Source organism: Schistocerca cancellata, chromosome 4, assembly GCF_023864275.1.
Source record: "Schistocerca cancellata isolate TAMUIC-IGC-003103 chromosome 4, iqSchCanc2.1, whole genome shotgun sequence".
Classification (NCBI taxonomy): Eukaryota; Metazoa; Arthropoda; class Insecta; order Orthoptera; family Acrididae; genus Schistocerca; species Schistocerca cancellata.
Window position 1 is genome coordinate 880,372,085 of NC_064629.1, and position 21,094 is coordinate 880,393,178.

At 38.8% G+C, this 21,094-nt stretch overlaps 1 protein-coding gene across 4 annotated transcripts in view; it reads left to right on the plus strand.

The window, feature by feature from the left end:
* The window catches only part of LOC126185035 (tyrosine-protein kinase transmembrane receptor Ror2), a 55,457-nt gene that overhangs the window by 12,054 nt on the left and 22,309 nt on the right, over positions 1-21,094 (plus strand). For 2 of the 4 annotated variants that reach the window (XM_049927780.1, XM_049927777.1), the window contains 2 exons: positions 682-781; positions 4,699-4,869. In XM_049927780.1, coding sequence (XP_049783737.1) covers positions 4,791-4,869 — 79 coding nt within the window. In that variant the 5' untranslated portion in view covers positions 682-781; positions 4,699-4,790. The remainder of the gene's footprint in view (positions 1-681; positions 782-4,698; positions 4,870-21,094) is intronic. The other 2 variants (XM_049927776.1, XM_049927781.1) reach the window with 1 other exon arrangement.

Here is a 21,094-nt window from a genome sequence, read left to right on the forward strand (position 1 = left end):
GTTGTGTGCAGTGGAAAGTTTGAAAAGACAAAATGAACAGTGCATAATTAATTTTATGTTAAAGAGCTAACTTGTTCCAAGTTTGTAAAAATGTAGAGAACTGTACGTTAGGTATAACCGAGTGAGACAGTGCATTTGTTAAAACATTGGTCTCGGAGTCTTTTGAGAGGTTGGAGGTTCTTACTCTGCCTCGCCATCATTGTTTAGGTTCTCTATAGTTTTCCTAAATCATTTAACGTAAATGCCAGGCTAGATCCTTCATCGAGGCCATATTTCTGTATATATGGCTTGTGTGTTTTGTGTATTCAGCTGCCAGAGCCTTTATCATTGTAAAATAATCCATGGACAAACAAGTTAATCATATTGACACTGAGTGGTATAAGTTACACAACTCTACAGACAGGAATAAACATTTAAGTTAAATGAAAGTTCTACTTTTACACTCGTAGTGTGCTGCATATGTGATGTTGCAGTGTTTTGTAAGTGTATGCCAGAGACACCTCTCTTAACAAGCATTCTGGCCAGAAAATGTTATGGTATAGCCAGTAGTGGCCTCCTCCAGTTAATATTTTTCAGTTTTCTGTAATTTCTGTTGGTTAACACTTTCAGTCACAAATTAATTTTTTTCCTAAACACCTGCCTTTGCTATCCAGTTGTTTGAATTAAATTACGATTTTTCAGATTTGTGCAATATTCGAAGGTGCCCCCCAAGAGGGGATCAATGCATCGCCAAATGAGGACATTGTGTTCGAGTGGGTGCAGACTAAGTCGAAAAGTCAAAGTAATTAATTTTATTTTATTTCACGAAAATACATAAATTATACTGAGCTTATTTAATGATTATACACACAAACTATGGTTTTACACTTATGAAGAATGATAGTCAAAGAAACAATTTTTTTTTTTTCTATAGGGAGGGAAGTTAATGTTACATTTTACACAATAAAATTTGGTTTTGCCTTTGCAATCCAGTTTATTCCACTTGTCAAATGAGTTTGTGTCGCTGACCACTGGAAGATGCCCAATGTTGTCCAAACAGACATCATCTTCTGGACGAACTTCTTTATTGGCTTGTTTTGATGTACTTGCAGATGGCATTGGACTCTCACTAGTGGGACACCCCTTTATCCTGGCAGCTGGCTTATCTATTTTTGTCAGTACTTTGGCCACACTTGCCCTAAAGTGAAGCAAATCAAGGGTCTTATTTTTTGGAACACCTAACTCTGATGCATTTTTCTTGTACTCAATCCATGCATTTACACATGCAATATCATTGGATGGGCAAACATGCAAAACGTCCACTTTCATGATCCGATGAATGTGCAGAAAATTGTGATCAGAATATCCATCTTGTCGACCCTTCCCATATGTTGATTGTAAATGTCAATAACTTATGGCCGGTTGATTGTTACATATTTCTTTTCAGTTTTATCCCATCTTTTACACACACATTTGTTTCCAGTTCCCACAGACTTCGATGCCATTACCACTGGCTTGTTGTCATACCATTTTGTTACTATAACTTATGTTGCTGCAGCTCCCAGTAATATCTAATCCTTGGGTATCACAAATTTCCCATCAGAACGTGAATTCCTATAAGTGAAAGAATTCTTTTTCTGTCGTAAGAGCAAAATTACCTACACTTCTGTAAACTATGGAAATATTTGCATATTCCACACATTTGTGCACAAGAACATTAGTGATATTTTAGTTAAAAAATTGGTAGAGACTCTCAAGGTTATTCACTGCCTCAGAATAATATTTGTACCATTCAATAAAAGGAGATATATAAGTGACTCCTCTTTTCCTTCACCGTATATCATTTTTGGATGTTAATTGTCCAAAAATTATGCCGCCACTCTAGATCAACAATGTCCATCACATCAGTTTAAGGCATAATATCTATTTCAGGATGGTCTTGTTCATTGTCATTGTTTTTCGCAACTATGATAATGGGATCTCCACAACCTAAAATGAAAAATGCTATTACAAAAGTAAAAACTCATAAAAAAACTTACATCTGAGTGTCCAAGATGAAAAGGCAGCTAAATTCATTTTATGTTGATATTGAGGTGGACACACAGCCATATAGATTTTTTGAGCACCTACATGATGGTCGTTTGTATGGGACTAGTGTTATCTGTGTCACTTATCATGCAGTTAGTAGGCTTTGCATCTAGGCTACTCAGCTTACAATATACAGTACGATATAAAATGTCTAACATTATCTCCATCATTGTCCTCTTATTCAAAATTATTGCCAGGATCGTCAGATAGATAATCAATTTCAGGTGAATTGAGGAGCCCTATAACTTCTTCTTCTGTAAGTGGCCTTCATCTATCTTGGACTCGGGGCATTGTGAAATCACTGTAAAATGACTAAAAAGACAGTGAAATAATGTCCTAAATTTCTATGCTATTACAACCTTCCAACATTTGGAGATATGTATTAAGTTATAAATATGTCGCTTACCTTTCGTTCTGAAAGACACCTGTAGTTTTCACCTTCAAGAATGCACCTTTCTATGCACAAATATTTTTTTTTACCTAAACTCAGAAGGTATTAACTGGTTGATTGGAGGCACAAAGATTACTGGAAGTGTCCATATGACTGTGCACATTCAGTTTTGTTTTGTAGTACCACAGATTGACAGGAGGCGTCGACATTGTTCTCAAATAAACTCTCTGCTTGTGACAATATGAGGATAACAGCCACAAATGATAAAATTTAACAAATTTTAATACACTGAGCGTTTATTTAGTATGTCCTTATATGAGGACACCATGACCGAAAGGTTTAATGAAATGCTGAACTGTGTTGTTGTTAAGGTCTTCAGTCCAAAGACTGATGACATACATCTCTATGAACAGAAATAAATAAATAAATAAAATAAATAATTATCAGTAGAGAAGATCAAAAATTTTTGGCCAAATTTACGGTCAAAAATACATTTACTGCAGCTGTGATTTTTGCACATTCTATTTGAGATACTGTTGGTAATCACAGTTTGTAATTAACAGGAAATAAAGTATGAAACTTCCAGGTAGATGAAAACTGTGTGCCAGATCAGGACTTGAACCTGGGACCTTTGCCTTTTTCGGGCAAGTGCTCTACTGATTGAGCTATCTGAGCATGACTTATTAGCCGCCCTCACTGCTTTACTTCTGCCAGTACCTCATCTCTTACATTCAAAACTTAGGGAAGTTGCTCTGCATAGCTTGTGGGACTAGCATTCCAATAAGAAGGGATATTGCAGAAACATAACTTAGCCAAAGCCTGGGGGGATTGTTTCAGGAACAGATTTGTCTCTCCAGCATAGTATGTGCTGATTTGGAAGTTCCTGTCAGATTAAAACTGTGCCAGACCGGATTTGAACCTTGGCGTATCATGGGCAAGTGCTCAACCAAGTGAGCTATTCAAGCATGACTCACAACCCACAGCCACAACTTTAATTCCAGTTGCACCTCATCTCCTATCTTCGAAACTTCACGGAAGGTGTCCTGCATATCATGAGAGACTAACACGCCCAGATGAAAGGAACTTCTGCGAAGTTTGGAATGTAGGAGATGAGGTACTGGTGGAAGTAAAGCTGTGAGAGGTTGAGTTATGTGTGGATTGCTCAGTTGGTAGCAAACTTTCCCATGAAAGGCAAAGGTGCCAGGTGCTGGTCCCAGTCCAGCATGCAGTTTTAATTTACCAGGCGGTTTCAAATGAACACGCACTCCACTGCAGAGCGAACATTCACTCTGGGTGTAGAATATGGTTCGTAGGTATTGCTTTGAATAGTCAACAGTATATTGTGTTATGTGTAATTTTCATGAATAAATAAATCGAATATGAAAACACAAAAATGAGCTGATATTGTGTGACAGTATAAAATTTTGGTACTATTGTGTGAGAGGCTGCAGTTTGGTTCACTCAATCATTAAACAATGTGCAGTAAATTGTCTAGATTTTGTAATGTCAACAAACTACTATGATGAAATTATAAGACAGAGTTACTGGCAAGTACTTACTTCCAGCAGGTAAAATAATCAGTACTGCTGGGAGACACCAATAAAAGTGTAGTAAATTATCCAACTATATAACAGCATTGGTTTACTGTCTAAATATATTCATCTCATTCTAGGCTTACCTAAATATTCCTGCTACACTGCGTTTGTGTCAGAGTTTCTGAGCTTTATTCTCTCATTGAACCATCAACCTCCAGCAGTGGTAGTCAACCTGGACCCTACTGCCCTCTAGTCGGTTTCCATCTTTCATGGTAGGCAGTAGGGGTTTCAAAAACATTTTCATTAGATTAAAAAAAAAAAAAAAAAAAAAAAAAAAAAAAAAAAAAAAAAAACCTGACTTAAGTGTCTGGTAAGTAACATTATTATAGGGTTTAACTTGCTGGAAATCTGCTTTATAATTTTTAGAAAGTAAAGTTACTTGCTTACTTTATAAATCACCAATACTGTGGAGCCAGTCAGCAGTTAGCAAATTTTAGTATTAACAGAGATACAAAAGTGATCAGTAGGTAAAAAAGATTGACTACCCCTGGTCTACAGTGATGAACGAGACACTGGTTAATTTTCTGCTTATAGTAATGATCAGCTTGGGAAAAAAATCCAGGTGTTAATTTGTGAGATCCTGTTACTAAACATGATTAGATATTTTCCTTGTCCTCCCTTTTTAATAGTAATTTTTTTCATTAGGTATTCTTGCTGGGAAATGACAACAGCATAAGTAGCCATGAACTGGCATATGTAATGTGTGACATGCTGTCTGATGAGGAAGCTGCTATTGAATGATGGCACCATTTCCATTGTTACTTGCAGTATGGCTATATGCACAACTGGAACTGCCAAGCAGTGTACTGTGTGCTGGTAAGTAATGTTTAGCTGAAATTGGTTAATTAAGAGACTAAATGGAATTCAGTGTAATTGTGTCACAAAATTCCTAAAGCTTGTTTGTTTCCATCTTGTTGTCAGCACTCATAGTAATTATCTACTGCCATTATATTGTGGGGCTAAGTTGCTTACAGATATTGAAGAAGGAAATTGACAGTTAGTTGTTAATTTTTTGAGTCACATGAATTTTTTCTCATGAGAAATAATTGGATTTTTTAAAAGTGTCTGAGTAAATTACATGTATCACAACCTGTATTTAAGTCCCAACACTTGCATTTTTTTTTAATCATCTCATGCCAAATGTCATCACTGCAGTACTGGTGTTTCTTATAAAAGGTTAATCCCTCTGACATCAAACATCATTGTCTATGATGTTCTTTCAGTGCACTACAGTGGTCTGCTGGACTGGGGCTCTCAGTATGGATTTCTTGTCTGTTGCTACCCTGTCTCCCTGTACATTTTTAGTTCCTGCATTATGAGATGGCACTGGACTCATTTGGGAGGATCAGGGCTCCAATCATATCCAATCATCTAGATTTAGGTTTTTTCTGGTTTCCTTAGTCAGTTAAGACAAATGCTGGGATAACAGAGACACAGTAGATTTCATTCACCATCATGTCTGATTAAGCTCTTGCTCAATCTCTAATGATACCATTGTCTATGGGACTTTAAACCCCAGTCTTTCCTCTTTCCTCCCATTTTCAGTCCCTTTCTCTTTCAAGCAGCAAAAGGAAATATAAGGGATTAAACCTGTGTTTTATTGGTCATGAATGACTACCACATTCCCTATCAATTTTGTGAATGTTGTGATTTTTTCTACCTTTACTAGTATTAGAAACATCGGTATTTACAGAAAACTTGACAGAACAAAATGAATGAAGGCAGCCCACCTCTTTATGATGAAGAAGCAACTTTGAGGGTGTGTGGGTTCATAAAAAGTAGTGATGAGTGTCACTCAACTTTCACACTTCTGTACTTACTTCTAAGAGGCCACAGTCAGCACATCTACATCTACACAATTATTCTGTTTGGCAGAGGGTTCATAGAACCACTTTCAAACTATTTCTCTATCTTTCTACTTCCAAATAGTACAGGGAAAAAATGAATACCAAATCTTTCCATTCAAACTCTGATTTCTATATTTTATTAAGATCCTCATTTCTTACTTTGTGGAATTTTATATTTGGAAGACAAAACACGCCACCTCGATTATCATATCTGTGACACTCTTTCTCTGATTTTGCTATAATACAGAATGAGCTGTTGTTCTTTACTCTTATTTGATGTCCTCTGTGTTAAGGATTCCATGTCATGCAGCTATACTCCAGAAGAGGATGAAAAAGTGTATTGTAGGTAGTCTCCATAATAGATTTACTGCACCTTGTAAGTGTTCTGCCAATAAAGCAGTCTATGGTTCACTTTTGCAACAACATTTTTTGTGTGATGGTTTCAGTTCAAGTTGTTCACAGTTATAATCCCTAAGTATGTAGATGAATCAACAACTTTTAAATTCATGAGTTTTATTGTGTAATGGAAGTGTAACATTTTTTAAATTGTATTTGGTGTGGAGTACCTAACACGCACTGTTGCTCATACCATCATCAGCAGCAGCAGAAGCATAATATTTGCTATTTGTAATTGTATGTTTTATTGTTCATTGTCTTTTCTTTTAATAATATCTGTGTAAGTTAAGAGTGTATTTTACCAGGTTGTGGCACTGACAAAAGTATCTGACTGAATACAAATTGAATAAATAACATTGGTTAGTTCACTAAAATTGTGAAAATTGCAAGTCTGGCCAAGGATTGTGTGAATGAATCTGAATTCAGAAGCTGTGCAGAGCACAGTAAGTGACAAAGATTGCAAATACAGTGGCCCAGCAGCATCTCCCTCTTGTGACACTGCAAAGGTCATTCTTACCCCAAGGTCATTGATAGAAGCACCATCGTACAAGGTGGGAATGTGAAAGCAAGTAGCAGTATACATTGTCCATGTCAAACAGTGCACTATCAGTTTGTGACTGAGTTTGCACAAGGCAGAATTATGGTTTTCTGGAGAATTTGTTTGTCATAGCATGATATTTTGGCTTGTAAAGGGCATTTTTCTTTTCTTTTTAATAAGGTCTGTGTAAGTTAACAAATTTTACAAGGCTGTGTAACTGACAAAAATGTCTGATTGAATAAAAAATAAATAACTTTGGTTAATTCACTAAAATTGTGAAAATTGCAATCCCACCAAGGACTCTATGCTGAGCATTTGGAACCTGTGTCATACAGAGTGACAACCAGCTGCAACTTAAAGCATGAGATAATTGTGTTCTTGTGGAGTTATCATAAGAGACCATGCAGCTTTGTTCACAGTGATCACTGAATTCTGGAGCACAGCAGTGGCAATCAGCCTGCTTCGAGTTGAACTTCTAGCACACCTACTGTTGGGCTGGCCTCCATTGTCTAGAAACCATAAGTGCTTTGACTGCAGTTGGCATGTAAATGTTGTTGATTTTCTTCCGAGTGGCAGAAGTTTTCAGATGAGTCCCACTTCTTACTGTCTTACATTAATGGTCACATAACGTGTTGAGTGCTACCATGATGACTACATTCTAACAGTCTACACTGTTGAAAAATGTAGCAGACAGTGTCGAATTTGACATTCAATCTAGATACTTATTACTTGAGAGCACTCTAAATGGAAACTATTTTAGGACAGATTTAAAACGAACAGTAGTACCCTTCTTCCAGACAACTTAACATGCCATCTTTCAAAATGAGAATGTCAGACCAGATGTGACGAGTAATATGCCAACCATCTCCTGCTTTGTTGACCTGCACATTTTCCTGGAATTTCACCCATCAAACGTGACGGTGGTATCTCCGGTCAACAGGTTGTTCAACAAGATTGTCTGCTGTTGGTGTTTTTGTGGAGTCACATAGGAACTGTATTCTCATATTTTCTTGTAAATACAACATTTGTTTTAATTTTGAAAACTAACATAAGACATGTAGTGGGATGTGTAGGCTAAGATCTGCAACCCTTAACAAATATTTAGATACCGTGTGATGTCCACATTAAAATAATAGGTGTTTACTTTGATGGTGATGCATTTTATTTCAGCACTTTCTTGGTGGAAATTATTTTCATAAGAGCTCGGCACTCTTCCAAACTTCTTCATTTAATAGACTGGATTTCTCATATGACACTTTTCGTTGTTACTATTTATATTTGGTATTGAGCAATATGGCACACCGGTTATGACACTGTCCTTGCATTTGAGAGGTCCATCATTTAAATCCATCTCTCGCCATCCAGTTTTAGCTTTCCCGTGGTTTCCCTTAGTTGCTTAAGGCAAATGTCATGATGTTTTCTTTGAAAAGGACACAGCCAATTTCCTTCCACGTCATTATCCATTCTGAGCTTGTGATCCTGTTACTTGTACTCTTTAATGATTTCATTGTTGTTGGGATATTAAATGCTAATATTTTTCTCTGTTCCACTATGTTTAGCTTTTAAATGCACACCATCCACAGTTAACGAATGTATTCTAAGTTTTCTTGTTGTTCTTCAGCGTTGAAACTAGTTCCTCTCATGTAAACGAATGAAAAAATGGTTGTAAATACGGGTTTCAAATTTATCTTCTGAGGAAGTTGAGTGTTACCTTCAGTCATACTTACAATGTTTCAAAGTTGAAGAGTACCAGTATGATTTGATCAGGTCTCCAGTCTCTGATAGGATGGCAGGATGATTTGTCTGCCATGTTGTAAGAGAGTAAGAGTCCCCAACAATTAAAATTATGAAGTGTTTGAATGTTAAGGCCGATATCTACAGTTACCGTATTTACTCGAATCTAAGCCGCACTTTTTTTCCGGTTTTCGTAATCCAAAAAACCGCCTGCGGCTTAGAATCGAGTGCAAAGCAAGCGGAAGTTATGAAAAATGTTCGTACATGCCGCCACAAGTAACTTCTGCCGTCGAATATATGTAGCACTACGCAGGCATACTTTGTAGGCACAAAGATAAATACTGGCGCCAAAACCTCTGCGTCAGTAAATAATTTTTTTTAAAAAAGTCGAAGACGAGCTTTTTTTCTCCGCCACGAGTTTCGACCACTGCATTTTCATACATTATCCAACGAAGTAAATACAAATTCCGTATTGTTCATCTTCGAATGTAGCACAATTTCAGTGTACTACGAAAATCTGACTGGCAAGACTGTTTGCGATGTTTGTCAATATGGCCAACTCTACGTTCTGAATTTTTTCCTATCTGTGAGAAGAGATGGTTGCTAATAGGAACCTGATGAAATTTTAATCGCATACAGTATTCTCTTCACCATAAGAATAATACGAATATAAACATTTTGCCATGTATTCTTTCGTGTTTGCTGCTATCGCATTTAAATCCTGTCTACCTAATAAACTACGAAACTAGTGTGAGACAACAGCGAACGCGGAAGAATATACGTATCGTGTCATGTTTATATTCATATTATTCTTTTGCCTAATAGTGATACTGTCAGAAATGAAGCACGGCAAGTGACTAGATTTTTAAATCTAAGATGACTCTAATTTCTGTGCAGAATTTGATGTAATAAAGAAGCGGCCGCAAAGATTTTCAAACAGAGAAAAATTTTCGCCAAACTCTCGTTCAGAACATGTTCTATCATACACAGTCTATTATTTAATTCTTGTTGATCATTATCAAAGAAAGCAGCAGTGTAAGTAACAACAAATAGCAGTCTCTTGCCATTGTTTCGCTAATGAGACGGTTGTTGTTGTGGTCTTCAGTCCTGAGACTGGTTTGATGCAGCTCTCCATGCTACTCTATCCTGTGCAAGCTTCTTCATCTCCCAGTATCTACTGCAACCTACATCCTTCTGAATCTGCTTAGTGTATTCATCTCTTGGTCTCCCTCTACGATTTTTACCCTCCACACTGCCCTCCAATGCTAAATTTGTGATCCCTTGATGCCTCAAAACATGTCCTACCAACCGATCCCTTCTTCTAGTCAAGTTGTGCCACAAACTTCTCTTCTCCCCAATCCTATTCAATACCTCCTCATTAGTTACGTGATCTACCCACCTTATCTTCAGCATTCTTCTGTAGCACCACATTTCAAAAGCTTCTATTCTCTTCTTGTCCAAACTATTTACCGTCCATGTTTCACTTCCATACATGGCTACACTCCATACAAATACTTTCAGAAATGACTTCCTGACACTTAAATCTATACTCGATGTTAACAAATTTCTCTTCTTCAGAAACGCTTTCCTTGCCATTGCCAGTCTACATTTTATATCCTCTCTACTTCGACCATCATCAGTGATTTTGCTCCCCAAATAGCAAAACTCCTTTACTACTTCAAGTGTCTCATTTCCTAATCTAATACCCTCAGCATCACCCGACTTAATTCGACTACATTCCATTATCCTCGTTTTGCTTTTGTTGATGTTCATCTTATATCCTCCCTTCAAGACACCATCCATTCCGTTCAACTGCTCTTCCAAGTCCTTTGCTGTCTCTGACAGAATTACAATGTCATCGGCGAACCTCAAAGTTTTTATTTCTTCTCCATGGATTTTAATACCTACTCCGAATTTTTCTTTTGTTTCCTTTACTGCTTGCTCAATATACAGATTGAATAACATTGGGGAGAGGTTGCAACCCTGTCTCACTCCCTTCCCAACCGCTGCTTCCCTCTCATGCCCCTCGACTCTTATAACTGCCATCTGGTTTCTGTACAAATTGTAAATAGCCTTTCGCTCCCTGTATTTTACCCCTGCCACCTTTAGAATTTGAAAGAGAGTATTCCAGTCAACATTGTCAAAAGCTTTCTCTAAGTCTACAAATGCTAGAAACGTAGGTTTGCCTTTCCTTAATCTTTCTTCTAAGATAAGTCGTAAGGTCAGTATTGCCTCACGTGTTCCAGTATTTCTACGGAATCCAAACTGATCTTCCCCGAGGTCGGCTTCTACTAGTTTTTCCATTCGTCTGTAAAGAATTCGTGTTAGTATTTTGCAGCTGTGGCTTATTAAACTGATTGTTCGGTAATTTTCACATCTGTCAACACCTGCTTTCTTTGGGATTGGAATTATTATATTCTTCTTGAAGTCTGAGGGTATTTCACCTGTTTCATACATCTTGCTCACCAGGTAGTAGAGTTTTGTCAGGACTGGCTCTCCCGAGGCCGTCAGTAGTTCCAATGGAATGTTGTCTACTCCGGGGGCCTTGTTTCGACTCAGGTCTTTCAGTGCTCTGTCAAACTCTTCACGCAGTATCGTATCTCCCATTTCGTCTTCATCTACATCCTCTTCCATTTCCATAATATTGTCCTCAAGTACATCACCCTTGTATAGACCCTCTATATACTCCTTCCACCTTTCTGCTTTCCCTTCTTTGCTTAGAACTGGGTTTCCATCTGAGCTCTTGATGTTCATACAAGTGGTTCTCTTTTCTCCAAAGGTCTCTTTAATTTTCCTGTAGGCGGTATCTATCTTACCCTCGTGAGATAAGCCTCTACATCCTTACATTTGTCATCTAGACATCCCTGCTTAGCCATTTTGCACTTCCTGTCGATCTCATTTTTGAGACGTTTGTATTCTTTTTTGCCTGCTTCATTTACTGCATTTTTATATTTTCTCCTTTCATCAATTAAATTCAATATTTCTTCTGTTACCCAAGGATTTCTACTAGCCCTCGTCTTTTTACCTACTTGATCCTCTGCTGCCTTCACTACTTCATCCCTCAAAGCTACCCATTCTTCTTCTACTGTATTTCTTTCCCCCATTCCTGTCAATTGTTCCCTTATGCTGTCCCTGAAACTCTGTACAACCTCTGGTTCTTTCAGTTTATCCAGGTCCCATCTCCTTAAATTCCCACCTTTTTGCAGTTTCTTCAGTTTTAATCTACAGGTCATAACCAATAGATTGTGGTCAGAGTCCACATCTGCCCCTGGAAATGTCTTACAATTTAAAACCTGGTTCCTAAATCTCTGTCTTACCATTATATAATCTATCTGATACCTTTTAGTATCTCCAGGCTTCTTCCATGTATACAACCTTCTATCATGATTCTTAAACCAAGTGTTAGCTATGATTAAGTTGTGCTCTGTGCAAAATTCTACCAGGCGGCTTCCTCTTTCATTTCTTAGCCCCAATCCATATTCACCTACTACGTTTCCTTCTCTTCCTTTTCCTACACTCGAATTCCAGTCACCCATGACTATTAAATTTTCGTCTCCATTCACTATCTGAATAATTTCTTTTATTTCATCATACATTTCTTCAATTTCTTCATCATCTGCAGAGCTAGTTGGCATATAAACTTGTACTACTGTAGTAGGTGTGGGCTTCGTATCTATCTTGGCCACAATAATGCGTTCACTATGCTGTTTGTAGTAGCTTACCCGCATTCCTATTTTCCTATTCATTATTAAACCTACTCCTGCATTACCCCTATTTGACTTTGTGTTTATAACCCTGTAGTCACCTGACCAGAAGTCTTGTTCCTCCTGCCACCTAACTTCACTAATTCCCACTATATCTAACTTTAACCTATCCATTTCCCTTTTTAAATTTTCTAACCTACCTGCCCGATTAAGGGATCTGACATTCCACGCTCCGATCCGTAGAACGCCAGTTTTCTTTCTCCTGATAACGACATCCTCTTGAGTAGTCCCCGCCCGGAGATCCGAATGGGGGACTATTTTACCTCCGGAATATTTTACCCAAGAAGACGCCATCATCATTTAATCATACAGTAAAGCTGCATGCCCTCGGGAAAAATTACGGCCGTAGTTTCCCCTTGCTTTCAGCCGTTCGCAGTACCAGCACAGCAAGGCCGTTTTGGTTATTGTTACAAGGCCAGATCAGTCAATCATCCAGACTGTTGCCCCTGCAACTACTGAAAAGGCTGCTGCTCCTCTTCAGGAACCACACGTTTGTCTGGCCTCTCAACAGATACCCCTCCGTTGTGGTTGTACCTACGGTACGGCTATCTGTATCGCTGAGGCACGCAAGCCTCCCCACCAACGGCAAGGTCTATGGTTCATGGGGGGGGGAATGAGACAGTAGCGCGCACAAAAGCAAGCCATGCCGCGACCCGCGACAGGCCGTAAACACGCACTATCAGAATGCGACAAACAATGCATGACACAGTGCAGTAATGCATTTTCAGCTTAAGAGTGACGCAGACACCTATAACAAAGAAAACGGCATTTATCAGATCAAAGCAAAATAAGCAATCGATTCAAACCAGACGAAGCACGTGAATAAGAAAGGGTATCCGTATAAATACGGACGGAGCGCCTGACGCATAGCAATGGCTACGTGGTAAAGCTTGAACTGCTAAGCTTACGACTCGAACCAAACTACTGTAGCTGTATCGTCATTCATTCGACCTAAATTGTCTCATATTACAATGGACCAACTTTGTTTCGATTTGGAGGTGCGGCCTAAAACTTTTCTCTCCCCTTGAATTTCGAGTCTCAAATTTCAGGTGCGGCTTAGATTCGGGAAATTTTTTTTCCCTTTATTTCGAGTCTCATTTTTCAGGTGCGGCTTAGATTCGAGTAAATACGGTACATTGTTCATTATGCACAGATTATAACTGCTGCAAGTCCGATGCTCTCATCCAATCAAGTGGTAGACAAATTCCGTGGTAACTGGTAGGGTGAACACTTGCACTGGTTTAGGATGGAGTCAGTTAAGAGGTATGACTGCTCAAGTAAGGTTCTGTTATTGGTGGAAGTTGATTCAGTGTTAGGGGAATATTGATCAAAAGACTGTTCAATCAAAATATGAGAAGAATTACTTTTTCTTAAGATTAGTGTGTGAAGCTCAGTCCATTAATGTATTGTATTACCATCTCTTTTGCAGTTGTTATTTTCCATATCAAATACAAATTCAATAGGGAAAACCCAAGTTACAAAGAAGCTATATGGCTGGCTAGTAATTACCTCCAGGGAGCAAAATTCAAGTGCTGCTGACAGACACAATAATGATAGAAAAAATCTATACCTAATTTTTGGAACTTCATTTGTTAAGAAGGAAAGAGGGATAGGTTCCAAAGGGTTGGGAAAGAGATGCATGTCAGCAATTCTCCAGGATGAGTGGAACCCACATGATGTGAGGAGACGGAGGAGACAAAGATGAAGGAAGAGGAGTCAGAGCGAGTTGGAGATCAAAGATGATACACTAGTAAGCACTGCACCAGCTTTTGTCAAGGGTTGATAGAAGAACAGGATGACAAGAAGAATTATTGGAAGGAATAGAAATAAGATACGGAATGAATAGTGTGGTATGAACAGTGTGATTAAGAACCAAGAGGAAAGTGTTGCCCAGAGGGGGGGGGGGGGGTGCACAGAAAAAGGAAAAGGTCCTGTATGATTGCAGGATTTGAGTGTGTTGCGGAGAAAGTTCCCATACTGTATAACACATTCAGCCACTCTCTCTCTCTCTCTCTCTCTCTCTATCTCTCTCTCACACACACACACACACACACACACACAGAGAGAGAGAGAGAGAGAGAGAGAGAGAGAGAGAGAGAGAGAGAGAGAGAGACTACCTCACCTAATGACACAGCCTTGTGCTCGACACATCAAACTTGGCACACTTAGTTGTGTCAGCTCATGGACAGTTTGTGATAGGTTGCAGAGTGTGCAGGTACAAAGTACTTCCTTTACTCACAAATACACCTTGTGATTCCATTCTTATTCCAGTTGACGCAATTAAGATCATCAGCTAAAAGGAGTGTTATCATTTTATTTTTCTTGAGTTAGCTGTGACATTTTGATGCGATGACCAAACAGTGGGCACTTGAATACCAAATGTAATACTTTCCTACATAACTTCAGCTTCATTCCATTAAAATACTCCTAATAGAAATACAGTAGTGATAAGCAACCCATATGGATGACTTGTGGCATAATGTGTTGGAAATGTTACTTGCATTATAAGATGAAGTGCAGTCACAGTCGATTTTCTGCATTTCCCTGCAGATAATCGTAGTGTTGAAGGAGATCGGGCCATAACCATGCATTAAATAAAAGTGACTGGCGGGAGGGGGAGGGAACTGGGACTCTCACAATGAAATTTAACACTCTTATTTCATGTGGAAGAAGTATCAGGGCAAACAGAAGATTCTTAAGAGATTATATACCTACTGCAGAAAAATGAAAAGTTAGTTATCCACTACAGGTGCACAGAACATTTAACAACTATTTCTTGACATTAAGTTTCCAAGTTGAATCAAAATTTTATTGTATTGCTGGATTCTTCTGTCACTGCTTTGTAGAATAATTGTGTATAAATCAACAATAAAAGTTTGTTGGTACCAGCAAGTGCACAGAACTTTTATAAGCTGGCATTTCAAGACAGTTATGCTGCTAAAGCTACTGGATGCAAAAAATCAATTTTTAAATCATTGCATTGTATAAAGAAATATCTACTCATTTGAAGATAAATACATAATACATCATTGCTGTAGAAAGTGATCTGTTGATTTGTCTTGAAGATATGGTCAGTTTCCATACAGATAAAAATACTTTTTAGTAAAGCCATGTGATTTTCTTACTGCCATTGCATTTGAAAGCTTTTGAGAAGCTACATACATATTATTGCCAAACTTACAAGTTAGACATCTGGAAAACTTCAATGAAAAAAGTTAGTTATCATGTAATATATGAGAGCAGTTGCAGACTAAGTGAAAAATTGAGAACACTGTGTATTTTTTTGACTAAGTAAAAGTATTTATGTGGTCAGACCACGCCATACACATACATAATTTGTAATATTATGCAATTAGGATAAAAGTTCAATACTGTTTCCATTCACATCTAGAAAGTAATTTTTCAAAGTAAGAAACACGAAACAAATTTTAATATGATCAGGGTGATGTAAAAAGACAAGGGGCAAGCTACTACATGAACCTGTCTCTTGTCCACAGCAGTGACCTGCCTCTAAATATCACCAGACATGAAAAGTGAGAGTGATTGAAGACTTAGATTTGTTGGAAGAGTTCTGGTAAAGTGCAGTGTAACTGTACAGGAAACCAATTTTAAAGTATTGTTCCATTGTTTGGATCCTCATCAAGTAGGCATGACAATAGGCATGAAAAATTCAGAGACATGTTGCTGGGATCATAACATAACCCATAAAAAGTGTAAAAAAATTGTTAGCTTTGATTGGAATCCTTGGAATGAAGTTGATGTAGTTCTCACAAAACCCAACTGGGTAAATTTAGAGAACCAAAACTCAAAGGAGACTGTGTTACCTTTATGCTTCCATCATTGTATATCTCACAAAGGGATCATGAGAATAAAATAAGAGAAATTAGGGCATGTGCAGAGGCATGTATACACTCATTCTTCCATGACTCAGTACACAAATGGAATAGGATAGGATTCGATAATATGGGTATGAAGTAATCTGAGCCATGCACTGTATCATAGCTTGTGGATAATATGTGATGGCATAACACAGATTTCTCAAATAGAATTTGAGGATCTTCCTTGTAATACACACCTTTATTCTGTACAGGAGTTCTTACATCAGTTTTGAGATATTTGATGCACTCAGATGCATGTACTGTCACAACACTCTTTTTTTAAAATGGATTTCTTATAAAAAACCTAAGAAATTAAATTAAAAGATATACATTACTCCTTAGTTAATCACTTCACAGGGCTTTGATATGGATTTATGAAGTCTAGTAAAAATAGTGTTTAATTGAGATAGAAATGGTGAAAATTAAGTCTTACTCTTATGACAGTTACTAAAGACAAACAAAGTGTCTTCAAGTTAAGTAGTAAAGCACCTTAAGTGCTGTTTTCCGTAGGCCTATTCCACTTTTTGTGTTGCAGTTTTGTAATGAACATTGGAATTTCGGAGTGGTCTCTCTCTCTCTCTCTCTCTCTCTCTCTCTCTCTCTCTCTCTCTCTCTCTCTCTCTCTCTCACACACACACACACACACACACACACACACACATATATATATACTCTCTGGGCTACTCAGTGATTCCTACCAATGATTTTCTAAATCAGTCACCCTATAAAATTTACGTTGTTCAGTATAAAACTCCAAGTAGTGATCTAGGGTAAGATTCATTTCATTGGATTCCTGAGTGCTGTAAGCCACGTAACAGCTATACTCAGTTGAGAAAATTGTTCATAATGTTCATGAAACTATTCTCTTATTACTAAGCCAGGGGAAGTGTCATACGGTATTTTATGGAGATCAGGTAAGTGATAAAAATACATGATAGATTTGGACATTATGCTGCGAAAAGTGCTTTTTGTGCAGATACCATTGCTTTCAGTGTGACACTAGCAGCTTGTATACGAGTGGGAGTAGGTAATCTGTGAATTATGAGACTTTAAACTCTCCAGTGTATTACTTGCATCAAGACAATCTGTGTGAGAGATGCTCTTGTTGTGAGAGAAACTTTGACTTATTTGGAGGTGTGTTCTCCATTGCAATAGCAGTTTCAAGAGCTCCAACTCATACTGTCTTAGTGATGTGTTGCATTCACCTTAAACCCTACCTCACCTCTGTAATAGAGTATATAAATATTCCCTATTCTATATTGTATTCGATGGCTGTATCTATATCACAGCAGTGTATGTTACTTGACCCAGAGTTGTAGTTTCATCATCAACACCTGGGCAAATTCTTTTCATTCCTCTGTCTTGTTATTTTTTTCAGCTGAGTGAGCTTGATAGTTTCGGATCACAGTGGTATGATTTTGTAGGGCTCCTCTGAATTTCAATTATAAAGTGATGATGTAATAATTCACATCATGAGGCATGTATTTATATCATTAATGATCGGTGCCATATTTTCTGAAAACTAAGAAACGCCAATGTAGAATGTTATAAACATTCTACATCTTTATTCTACATGTCTACATATTTATTCCTCAACATTGCCACCCTGGTGATGAACATGTTTCTCTCAACAAGGGACCAATTTGTTGATATCATCATTGTAGAATGTTTGACCCTGTGGATGGAGTCACAACCTCACTTCTGTTTTGGAAACGGATAAATCAGTTGGGGCCAAGGTGGGAAGTCCTGTGTGGAGGGTGATTGATGGCAGTGAACCCAAGGCATCAGATTGTTGGAGATGTTGCAGCACTCCTGTGTGTGGTCTGACATTGTCATGCTGAATATGAGGGTGCTCCTTGTGCTGATGAACTTTTTGAATTTGAAACTTTATTACAGCATGCTGTTCCCAAGCACTGACATAATTACAGTACCATGTTACGCACTACAGTTCAAAGCCTTCAAGTAGCTGAGGGTTGCAACTTGTATTAATGGACTGGGAAAGTTGACTGAGTAATATGTGGGACATGCAACACTTCAACCAATATTGAGAAAAGAATAAAAAATTTGGAGGCATAACTTTTCACCATGCTCTTAAACATTACAAGAAGTTTTGGATCTGACCACCTCCTCTACCTATACAGGGTGTTACAAAAAGGTACGGCCAAACTTTCAGGAAACATTCCTCACACACAAATAAAGAAAAGATGTTATGTGGACATGTGTCCGGAAACGCTTAATTTCCATGTTAGAGCTCATTTTAGTTTCGTCAGTATGTACTGTACTTCGTCGATTCACCGCCAGTTGGCCCAATTGAAGGAAGGTAATGTTGACTTCGGTGCTTGTGTTGACATGCGACTCATTGCTCTACAGTACTAGCATCAAGCACATCAGTAAGTAGCATAAACAGGTTAGTGTTCATCACGAACATGGTTTTGCAGTCAGTGCAATGTTTACAAATGCAGAGTTGGCAGATGCCCATTTGATGTATGGATTAGCACGGGGCAATAGCCGTGGCGTGGTACGTTTGTGTCAAGACAGGTTTCCAGAACGAATGTGTCCCGACAGGAAGGCATTTGAAGCAATTGATCGGCGTCTTAGGGAGCACGGAACATTGCAGGCTATGACTCGTGACTGGGGAAGACCTAGAACGACGAGGACACCTGCAATGTACGAGGCAATTCTTCGTGCAGTTGACGATAACTCTAATGTCAGCGTCAGAGAAGTTGCTGCTGTACGTGTAACGTTGACACGTCACTGTATGGAGAGTGCTACGGAAGAACCAGTTGTTTCCGTACCATGTACGTGCAGGCACTATCAGCAGCTGATTGGCCTCCACGGGTACACTCCTGCGAATGGTTCATCCAACAATGTGTCAATCCTCATTTCAGTGCAAATGTTCTCTTTACGGATGAGGCTTCATTCCAACGTGATCAACTTGTAAATTTTCACAATCAACATGTGTGGGCTGACGAGAATCCGCACGCAATTGTGCAATCACGTCATCAACACAGATTTTCTGTGAACGTTTGGGCAGGCATTGTTGGTGATGTCTTGATTGGGCCCCATGTTCTTCCACCTACGCTCAATGGAGCATGTTATCATGATTTCATACGGGATACTCTACCTGTGCTGCTAGAACATGTGCCTTTACAAGTACGACACAACATGTGGTTCATGCACGATGGAGCTCCTGCACATTTCAGTCGAAGTGTTCGTACGCTTCTCAACAACAGATTCGGTGACCAATGGATTGGTAGAGGTGGACCAATTCCATGGCCTCCACGCTCTCCTGACCTCAACCCTCTTGACTTTCATTTATGGGGGCATTTGAAAGCTCTTGTCTACGCAAGCCCGGTATCAAATGCAGAGACTCTTCGTGCTCGTATTGTGGACGGCTGTGATACAATACGCCATTCTCCAGGGCTTCATCAGCGCATCAGGCATTCCATGCGACGGAGGGTGGATGCACGTATCCTCGCTAACGGAGGACATTTTGGACATTTCCTGTAACAAAGTGCTTGAAGTCACACTGGTACGTTCTGTTGCTGTGTGTTTCCATTCCATGATTAATGTGATTTGAAGAGAAGTAATAAAATGAGCTCCAACATGGAAAGTAAGCGTTTCCGGACACATGTCCACATAACATATTTTCTTTCTTTGTGTGTGAGGAATGTTTCCTGAAAGTTTGGCCGTACCTTTTTGTAACACCCTGTATAAATATTTCAGCATTGTGCTGCATGTTTGTGAATGTTTCTGCCAGAGTACTGGGTGTGACTGCCTGTATTTCTGGCAGATGTTCTCATTTAATAACTGTGAACTTGTAGGGATAAAGACCTGCTTTCTTAGCAGCTCTTTGACTCGTGCTACATGTCCAGATGCCTACAATAAACAGCAAAGAGATTTCGTAGGCAACACCAACAATTGTGCCTTTACCTCACCCACAGTTTCTTCCAGTAACTGTTGTCAACCCCTGCTGTGCAGATCTAACAATGTTCCTTTTGTCTCCAGCTTCATCACCAAGTATTGAATGCATTGTTTAGATGGTGTATGGTGACTACAAAACATTCTCTGACATGTCTGAAGGAACCACTTATCCAATACTGTTTCACAAGAAACACACACTCTTCCACAGAGTATCGATACATCATCAGACTCAAACAACACTGGAAGAAGTAAGTCATGCACAATACTGTGAGCACACTGAAACACGAGCCCCACACACTGCTCATGGTACATCATTGTTGCCACATTTCACAGATGCTGTCACGGCTACAAGTTACGTTAGTTAGAACTTCCACCATGAAATCCAAGCAGTTATGCCCAATACCCTGGCAGTAACATTAACAAACATGAACCACCACGTTGAACTGTGTATACAGGTAGGAGTGGGGGGAGGGGGGGGATACATCATTTCTCAACCATGAAAACAATGTCACATACAAATTTGATTTCATATCCTCTTTTACTAAGATCCTTGTAACACTTTTGCTGGGGCCCCTTACAAGTGGAACACTATCAGCTAAACACATCACATGCAATGAACACCATCCTCATATGTGCTAAGCCCAACCAGCACAGCTTTAGCACAGTACCTCATGATCTATGAAAAGACAAAGGTTACATCCACAGTTTCATCCTTATGAGACTTTGTGATAGAAGGAGTTGACACATATTCGTAGAGCACATAAGCTTATCAGTAAAGACTTAAGATTATAGCTGAGTAAAATCTGGATCTGCAGACATTAGAATGCAAGAAAGAAAATGACAGTATGCCCTTTGGAGAGTATTGGAGCTACCAGTTTCGGTTCATATCCTAGCCACATTGACACTTCCAGTAGCTTTGGTGTCTGCATACATGCAGATGGCCCTGGTAGCGGCATTCTA